At 30.3% G+C, this 10,530-nt stretch overlaps 1 protein-coding gene across 1 annotated transcript; it reads right to left on the bottom strand.

Moving 5' to 3' along the window:
• Nucleotides 1–200: 200 nt before the first annotated feature.
• On the bottom strand, nucleotides 201–7,624 carry LOC109864128. The gene is made up of 3 exons (XM_020445044.1): nucleotides 7,532–7,624; nucleotides 5,911–6,474; nucleotides 201–3,080 (listed from the first exon to the last, which is right to left on the bottom strand). The coding sequence occupies exons 1-3, from the start codon at nucleotides 7,536–7,538 to the stop codon at nucleotides 406–408; spliced, it is 3,246 nt and encodes a 1,081-aa protein (XP_020300633.1). The 5' UTR covers nucleotides 7,539–7,624; the 3' UTR covers nucleotides 201–405.
• Nucleotides 7,625–10,530: the final 2,906 nt, after the last annotated feature.

The raw sequence follows: 10,530 nt of genomic DNA, 5'->3' as shown, positions 1-10,530 counted from the left end.
TATATATATATATAACATCATATTTCACAATATAAACATCAAATTTAACAACATTTACTAAATAATCAACATGATAAATATGACTAATTATACAACGAATGAAACACTTGTATCGTGTTTTACTAAAAATATAAATTAGTATTGGTAAAAACACAACAAAACTTATCATTTATAATTTATTAATCTACAGTACGTAACAATTCAATTTATTAGTTTATTTTTGATAATGTTATTACTTTATAAAAAGCAAACTTATGCAATGTTAACAGTATATACAACAGAACGTATTACTTCAGATTCTTTACAATTTCAGATTTAGATAAGACAATGACAATTCTACTACAAAAATTAAGCACTATGCGCTATGTTTTGTTTTATTATTTATATCGATTTAAAACAAAAACATTACAACATGCGTACTGCGCACAAGGCATCTTTCTTGTACTTGCACACTTTATCTACAGAATCAAAGTAAAGAGGCTCGGGACATGATTGAACCCATGCAAAACCATTGCTACACAAGCAAAACTTTTTGCAATCTTCGTTTGGAAGTAAAACTGCGTCATCGGGATCTTCTTCAGGACANGTGCCGATGCAAGTTGCTGGATCCAAATTGTAAATTGTCTTTTTAGATNCNGACTCATCGTNTGCNTCATGTTTCCTAGTGTTTTCCTGANTTANTAAATTANCCAACTCGTTCTGANCGTCAAGNTGATNCTGTGTTGAAGCTAAATGTTGATTAAATGGAGGAACAGCNCAAACGGCGTCTTTTTTGTACTTGCACACTTTATCTACAGAATCAAAGTAAAGAGGCTCGGGACATGATTGAACCCATGCAAAACCATTGCTACACAAGCAAAACTTTTTGCAATCTTCGTTTGGAAGTAAAACTGCGTCATCGGGATCTTCTTCAGGACANGTGCCGATGCAAGTTGCTGGATCCAAATTGTAAATTGTCTTTTTAGATNCNGACTCATCGTNTGCNTCATGTTTCCTAGTGTTTTCCTGANTTANTAAATTANCCAACTCGTTCTGANCGTCAAGNTGATNCTGTGTTGAAGCTAAATGTTGATTAAATGGAGGAACAGCNCAAACGGCGTCTTTTTTGTACTTGCACACTTTATCTACAGAATCAAAGTAAAGAGGCTCGGGACATGATTGAACCCATGCAAAACCATTGCTACACAAGCAAAACTTTTTGCAATCTTCGTTTGGAAGTAAAACTGCGTCATCGGGATCTTCTTCAGGACAAGTGCCGATGCAAGTTGCTGGATCCAAATTGTAAATTGTCTTTTTCGATACAGACTCATCGTGTGCTTCATATTTCCTAGTCTTGTCCTGATTTATTAAATTAACCAACTCGTTTTGATCGTCAAGTTGATCCTGTGTTGAAGCTAAATGTTGATTAAATGGAGGAACATCACAAACGGCGTCTTTTTTGTACTTGCATACTTTATCTACAGAATCAAAGTAAAGAGGCTCGGGACATGATTGAACCCCAAAACCAGGATCTTCTTCAGGACAAGTACCGATGCAAGTGGCTGGATCAAGATCATTATATATAATATAAGGCGGAAGCGGTCGGATACAATTCACTCTTGCAATTAAGTCACAACATTTTCGTATATGATCGTAATGGTAGCCAAGGTCGCATTTTTTATATATGGCTTTACCATCTACGCATTCATAATATACGTTGCATGTTGTGTTGTCAGGAATCCGTGTAGTTCCTTTTGAAGGACATTTTATATCTGGTGTAGTTGATTCCGTAGATGTTGTAGATGTATCCGTGGATGTTATAGTTGTGTCTGTAGATATTGTCGTTGGATTTGTGGACGATGTTGTGCTTGTTGTTGTTGACGTTCCAACAGCGCAATCGGCTTCGTTTGGATCAGTACAAATCTGTCGAAAACGATCGAAATATAGACCTTCTGGACAAAATCGAAGAATTTTACGTCCTTTAACACACTTGTAATATTGAAAGCATGTACATTCGTGAGGCAAATATACTTTTTTTGATGAGCCTGCATGCGGACACTCTTTTGGATATTTATGTTCACAATCAGCTTTAACTGGATCAACGCAAGTTTCTAAAGTGCGATCGTAATATAGGCCTTTTTTACAAAATCGAAGATGTTTACGTCTTTTAACGCACTCATAATACTTTGTGCACAAACACTCGTGAGGCAAGAATACTTTCTTTTTAGAACTCGAGGAAGGACAAGCGTTTGTAGCGTCTGTCACAAGAAAGTTAGATGGATCGGAAGTTAAATAAGTTGCACTTTGCGGATATTCGCATCTTTGGAGCGTAACATAAAAGTGTTGCTCTGCTGCACAATTCTGTAAAATTTTTCTACCTTCCAAACATAAATAGTATTCAGAGCTATTATTCTCATGTTGAAATGTTTTGCCTGCTGGAAAACATTCACTATTATGATCGCTAATTGTAAGATCGTAACTTAATATCGGTCGAACACAATTCACTTTATCAATCAAATCGCAAACTTCTTGTATGTGATCAAAATGCTCGCCAATCGGACATGTTTTAAGTATCTGTTCGCCATCTTTACATTCATAATACAAATCACAGTGGCAATTGTGAGCAATTCTTGTTTTTTTAGTTGATCCTTTAGGAGGACACACCTTGCGAGATTTATCGAGAGCGTTTGTTGTTAGATCTATTTCTTTTGCAATTGATTGTTCTACAAATGATCGTGTCGGATAAGTTGGCCGCGAAATCGACGGCGTTGGTCTTGTTAATATTGGCAATAAGGTGATAGCGGCGTAAGATGATACGTTGATATTGCAGTCAACATTTTCCGGATAATCGCAAACGCGAAGTCTTGAATTAAAAAGTAAATTGCTTTTGCATTTTGTTGGAATCGGATTTATATTACCGTTGAAACAAGTGTAGTAATAATCGCACATAGTCTCATGAGGAATCAAATGCAAGGTGTTATCGGAATCGCAAGTTACAGATAATTTACTTCTTGTAAATTCTGATCTTGAAACACTTGTTGATTGAGTCGCAACAACGCATCCTAATATGGCCATATATAAAATAGCCATATTGTATATATCTAAAAATCAAGATAATATATACATTAGTTTTGAAGATAAGAGACAGATCTATATACTTATATATATACTTATATATATACTTTTTTGTAGAAATAACATGTCATTTAAGAAATTTATTTTTATTTAACATGTTAAGTGACTGACTGGTAACTGACAATATATTTTTTGTTCAGGCTGCGTCAGTCCAGTAACTGACGATAGAAAATTTGAACGCGTTAAGCACCATGAGAGGATACAAAATTTTAATAGTGATTGAAAATTATGAAAAAACATGTATCTATCTAAATACGCCGCGACACTTAACGTATTAACCAGTAATGTATCATTCCTGTGACTGCCACACATAAGCAATCTAATATAAATCATTTTAGTTCTCTTAGGAATAAAATTGCAATTAAAATTGCAAATAAAAGAAAAAAATGATTTGTTAAGTCGTCTTTATTTTTTCCTTTTATTCGACTTATTGCTTTTTGAGCATACATTACTTTTTTGACTCAAATAAGTAGATAACGTTTCTAACTATTCCTTTTTTATTATTTTTCTTTATTTGTATAATATGTTTTTCTTCTATAATATGTTTTTGTTCTATTCTTTTCAAAATATCTATTGATATTAAGTGCATTATTACATTTAAATATACGGCACATAAATAAATAAACTAAAAATAAAATTAAAAAAATAAAATTAAATTAATTTCAAGGATTAAAGCAGTGCAAAAGTAAAAAGAAACATTTATAAAATAAGCACATTTATAATAAATATCTTGTACGTATAACTTTATTCTCTTTATTCTAACATTTATGCACAATAAAATAAAATCATATAAAAATAAAATCATATATAAATTATATACGTATTTACACTGCACTAAAAAGTCTCTTTTTAGAAAAAATTTATTTTCAATATTTATTTTACTCACAAATTTATTTGTTTTTGATTTATCTGTCGTCAATTACGATCACTTACCTTTCATTGTCGCGAGTTTATTCATTATAAACATCAAGATCTATTATTTCACTCACATTACGTTAGTAACTGACGAAAATGCGTTTACGAAATGATTTTTATAAGTGCGTAGCGCGTTATCGCCTAGCTCGCTTATCATATCTAACACTGGCAAAATTCTTCTTTTAAAGAAATCAATTAAGCATATTGGATCAAGAAATATTTGTACATTTACACACATAGCTTAATTTTTAACAATATATGCTTTGTATTAACGGTATGAAGTTTTTATTTTCAGGTGATAGTAATTAAAAACATAATAACTCAAAATATAATGTAAAAACATATAATTAATATATTTAATTTATTATTTTGCATTACAATGTTTTAAAAAGTACAACTTCTTGCAATGTGTACAGACTTTTTCATAATTTATGTTTTCAAGTTTAAAATCTTTTAAATGTCTTAAAATAATATCAGTTAATTGTGTATCTTGATGTAAAAAAACTTAGACTTAACAATAAGATATAGATAATGAATTTTATATCAGTTTTTGATAAAAAACTTCTTAATATATTAATTTGTTTAAAGAATTCGTTTTAATTTAATTTTGAATTGAAAATAAAAACATAAATTTTGTATATGTATATGTTTATGTGTATGTGTGGGGAATACATAATTATTAAAAAAACAATCAAATAAAACTTTTTATGTACTAACAAATCTTAGGTTTAATGTTCAGCTTAATTAATAATCTATTGATACAAGATATAAAATGTAGATATAACAAAAAATTCTGTTGACAACAGATAATTTTTATCAATGAAATATTTAACAGATTAAACGGTTTTGCTATGATATAGCTAGCAAGAAAAATAGTCGAGTTTTGATTTTTTCATCAACAAAACGCTTTATTAGCACAGCAAAACGTTTTATTAGTAAAACAAAAATCTCAAAAGACTTAGCAAATTTTTCTTGTTTGCCATATAGTAACTATATAATTTCTTGCTATTCTAGCAAATCTTTTTTTTGTATCCAAACAAAAATTTGCTTAATGTCAATCTCTACATGTATATATACAGAGTGTCCCGTAATTGCCGTCTCATTGCTTGTAGGCAGGTAGAAGGAATTATTCTAAGACGAAAAGTTCTATATCACTTTAGAAGATTCGCAATAATTAACAAGATATGAATTAATAAAGATCCGCTAATCAGCGTGCATCCAGCGTAAGGACAGCCCAGTCTGTCGCGCCGTAGCGATGGAATACAATAGCGCGGATAGCGCGCTGCCCGAACGCAGCCTATGTGCTGTCTGTGTATGCACATGTTATTCTATTAACTCCTCCTATTCCGTCTCTACGGCGCGATAGACTGGGCTGTCCTTACGCTGGATTAGCACGCTGATTAGCGGATCTTTGTTAATTCATATCTCATTAATTATTGCAAATCTTCCAAAGTGGTATAGGACTTTTCGTCTTAGAATAATCCCTTCTACCTACCTACAAGCGGTGAGATGCAATTACGAAACACCCTGTATATACATAATACAAATTTCTATCTATTATGGAAAATTTTTATTTTTTTCTTTATAAAAATTTACAGGAGCGCACGCGCATGTGTGTTATGTAATAAAAATCTAGTACCTAAAAGATTACACTAAAAATAAGATAAAAACGTTTATCTTTAAATAAGATAAAAAATTGCGTTAAGAAAAGATGAAAATGGATTGACTGCTCAAAGCGGCGATTCCTCTTTCCGTTGCTTGATTACAGTAATGCTCATTGCAATAATGATGGAGATCCGAAGAATCGACGAATGCGCTTTTATCTAACTTCATTCTGTTTCTACTTGCTACTTTCAGGATTTTAATATATTCTATTGTTTTATTTCCAAGGACAATTAGCACTTCGTGGCCAATTGCAGATCTGATTCTTCTTATCAAAATGCAGACCTTTAGGACAGTCCTGAAGAATTGCTTCGCCGTTGGAACATTTGCAAAACTTGGTGCAATCTTTGTAAACCGGAAGATGTGTCACTTCTTCTTTAGAATCCGAATCCGGACATGTACCGAAGCATGTACCGTCCGGATGTGTATTGTCATCTGTGACGGGCGATGCAGAAGCGCTGCTTTCTGTACTTCTTTCATTTTTGGATTTTTCCGTGGTTTTCTCGTTTTCATCCGGTACATCTGGCTGAGTGTCCACGTTATTCAAGAAACATTTTCCAGGTAATATCGGCCAGTCGCACTGCTGGAGAACTGGATTGAATTGCAGGCCCTTAGGACACTGGGCAATAATCTTTTTGCCGTTTACACAAATGTAGTATAAGTGACATTTCTCAGGATGAGACAGTCTGACAACTTTGTCTGGAGGACATTCAGATGTGGTATCCAACGATGTAACGACTGTCAATGTGGCGATGAGGGCGACAATTGTCGGGAAATAATATCCTGTATAATAGATAAAAGAAATTAGAAATATTAAATATTAATAATATGTATGTATGTAAAAATTATTATATATTTGATCTTTTTAAAAGATTGTGTTTCTTAAAGAATGTATGTATGTCTTTTATTTGCATATATATGTGTATGTGTATACATATATAAACACATGTATGTATGTTTGTTGTAATATCACTAGAATGGCTGTCGCTTAACGAGAAATAACTTTTATCGGCTTTTAAAAGAACACCGCGCGATAGTACAACTTTATTGTTCAAAACATACAAAAACATTAACGATAAAAGATTATTTTTTATCGTTTGAAAATTGACTTAATGGTCAAATCTTGTCTACATGAGGAAAATTCGCTCTCTCTCTCTCTTTCTGCGATTATTCTCGTATAACAAAAATATTGCGCTATTAAATAGATATAATAGATTCGCTTACATATTTAACGTTAACAGTAGAAACTTGTAAATAAGATTGAATTGCTAAATACAATAAAAAGTATTTTTGTTCAACTTTTTTTTAGTTAGAAAATTTCTAGGCCTTGTAATTGTCCAAGATTCATTCGTTTGTTCAACAAAATCAGTATATTAAAGTATATAAAATTAGTGTATCATTATATTATATTAGATAATCATAATTATCAAAGAATAAGATAATTATAGCAAAAAAATAAACTTATGTAAAAATAAGATACAGCTAACAAGAATTATTAAATCATTGAGCAATCAAATATATAGATTGCACTTTAACATCATGTTTTGGCTTGACTTTAACAAGCTACTTTTTGTGTTTTATTTTATCCGGTACAGGCCAGTGATGTCAAGAAACATTTATTCTACAATATATCAGATATTGTACGATGATAATTTGTTTCCAGAAAGAGAGCAGAGATCTTGTAAAGATTGCAAGAAATAAACTTGACCGACAGGACTAATACACTTTGCTGTAGTTGCAATATGAGAACAATTTAACATACTAAACTCTCTACATTATATACAAAACGAAATTTTGACTGTTAATGCAAAAAACGCATATAAACTTTTTGAAGACTTACCTCTCATTGTAGAAAAATCGCTTGATTAATATGTCAAAACGAATCACATTCAGCAAAATACAATAACTGATGACTTGAACAAACGTATCGATTTTTATATCATCTTATCGATCGATAATAATCTCGTACCTTAAGTATCATTTCCTAAAAATATAGTTATTTGCGCATGCGAAAGTCTTATCTAGAATTTTCATCGAGTTACAATTACTATTATAATTACTAAAATCTAATAACTCATGTAGCAAAATTGTCGACAAATTATCAAAGATTACATCATTGTGGGCAACTCAATTTTTTACAATCAGATATTATATCAAAAAATGTATATGTATACAAAATACACATAATACAAAAGCATATAATGTCACAGGTTTATATAAAAATGCGCGTTATCTTTAAGAGCCTTTAAAATATTGTCAGATAATACGAGGCGTATTTTTTATTGTTAAAAGAATTAAAATTTACGCTGGATGAATGCGTGATATCAGTAACAAAAAATACATAAGTTAATAAGAAACAAGAAAATTGAACACATGTACGAATCAACAAATCTTCTAAACTTCAACGACACACCAAAAAAATCAAGCAAATATATTTGCACTTGAGATAAGAGATATTTTCTTTACAAAATGATAACCTACATTTTATCAAAGGTTATATAGTTTAATAATATATTTAATTAAAGACTTTGTTTTTCTTTTTTTTTAACAAATTAGAGAGAATGAGAGAAATTAAGATAAGTATCATACATAGAATAATAACAACATTATTTGCAATAGTCTACAATACTACACAAGAAAAAATAGCAAGTTAATTTAAAACAGTAATATTGCGTTGTATGTCGATTTAAAAGACAAATCGATTATCATTGATAAAATTTGATCTTCAGATTTTTATGTTAGATAATAAAAATAAATTTCATAATAAAAAACGTCATATTTAGAAATAATCTTCTTAAATGAATTATGTTTGATGAACAAATACTTTATTTACTTAAGATCAAATTTAAATAAATTAAGTTTTTATTTTCTATAGTTTAAGATAATAATAAAGTATAATTCTAAAAAATTCTCACGCTTCACACACACACACACACACACACACATGCAAGATGATTTCCGACATCTCTCACAACCCGCTAGAAAAATCTTACAACCTTTGTATATAATGTATATTTTAATAATTATAATGCTCAGTCACACTGTGTTATGTATAATAAAAGAAGATTTGCTAGTCATTTATCAATATTTATTTCTGAGTTTTATTATTGCTGCAATAAAGAATAATATTACCAACATCCAATAAAAGACAAGATTGTAATCACTCAGCTTTAGAAACAATAAAACTATTAAGTATATGTGTATTTTCAAAAGCTGTTTGAATAAACAGATATGACATATCCTGAATTCAATGATTTATCAATATTGATAATTAAAATACTTTAATATCGAGGATGACGTTACACACGTTACTGATAACAAAAACATGCTATCTCTAAATATCTGTGCGTAAAGTTCGTTAAAAAAAATTTCAGAGACATTAATTCTTCGCCTGTAGACCTAAAAAAAAACCTACGAGTACTAACTAAATTGGGTCTGTGAGGCCCACGCGATTTTAAAATCAAATATCTCCGCAAAAAACATTTTTTCAATTTTGTTTTTTTGAATCGTAAATGTGAAAGATTCTACGCCGATAAAAAAAATAGATTTAAAAAATCTTCAGTTTCGATGACATAAGTGTTTAAAAAAAAGACAATTGTTTGAAAATATTCCACGGACAAAAGCTCTCGTAGTCGCAAATCGCATACTCTGCGCACCATAACTTAATAGATTGCTGTAAATGTACATAAATTTTGACAAAATTATGAAAAAAAAACATCAATTAGTTGATATATTACGAGTGGTCAAACTAAAATAAATTTACTTTTAGTGGCAGAATTGAGATGCCGATCGCACAAAAAGCGAGAGATTTCAGGGTTCGACTCCCGGGAGTTTTTTTCGCAATATAATTAAATTAGGCAAGGAAGTAAACGGGTATTTCTTATATATGTGATGTAAATATAGCATCTTATATGAACTTACAAATTAAAATTCCAATTCAAAATTCACGTGTAAAATTTGTACAAAGAAATAAGTATAAATATATGTATATATTTATTTGTTTCGCATCAACATCTATATAGCATAGGTTCTCTGACTGGTTAAAATTTTGTTGTTAGTTTTAAACTTCAAGATCTTCGCAACTTTTTTTTGAATTGTTATAAATTTACTTTACGAAAAACTAATGTTTCCTATAGGCCTAGGTCAGATCCTTTTCACATTTTACAACAAAATATTCGCAAAGCTATTGGACGATCGACACTGTCAACATCCTCTACAGTTGTCTAAAGCCCTAAAGTTTTTTTTTCAGGGTTCTCAGATGTCGCTCAAAACTAATACTTACTTGAGACAACGATTGAAATTTGTGAGTAGGTAGGTCTAGGATCAGGCCTACAAAAGGTTAATAGGAATTTCAAAAGCATTAGTATAAATTATCACTATTGTTTTAGTACATCGCTTTAGTAATCTTAAAATCGAAAAAAGTAGAAATTGTGATACATGATATATATCACTTGTATACGATATACATGGGTATTGTATATTGAATTTATAATTCAAAATTAGTTATTAGGAAAATCTTTAAAAGTAACAATTTTTTATTATAATGTATTATCGTTTACATTGCGTAATTTTTTTTTTATTAATTTTAATCTACGATAATGTCACATGCTTTGACTGAAGTTCTACGATTAGAAAATATGACAACATATCACGATATCCGTTAACTCGACGTGCAACACGTAATTTTTGGATAAGATGCGACGTATAGTCATATAGATATGATAAAATATAATATATAAGAATAAATTTGTTTATTTAACTTTCAATGCACTACTTTATTAATCCGGAAAAATAATACGTTTGGAAGATAATCATAATACAGCGCATGTTATGCGCAAT

This window comes from Pseudomyrmex gracilis, unplaced genomic scaffold, assembly GCF_002006095.1.
Source record: "Pseudomyrmex gracilis isolate BER0280 unplaced genomic scaffold, ASM200609v1 scaffold_17, whole genome shotgun sequence".
Taxonomy (NCBI): Eukaryota; Metazoa; Arthropoda; class Insecta; order Hymenoptera; family Formicidae; genus Pseudomyrmex; species Pseudomyrmex gracilis.
Note: the sequence above shows the minus strand (reverse complement) of the source record. Positions and strands in the feature narration are given on the sequence as shown.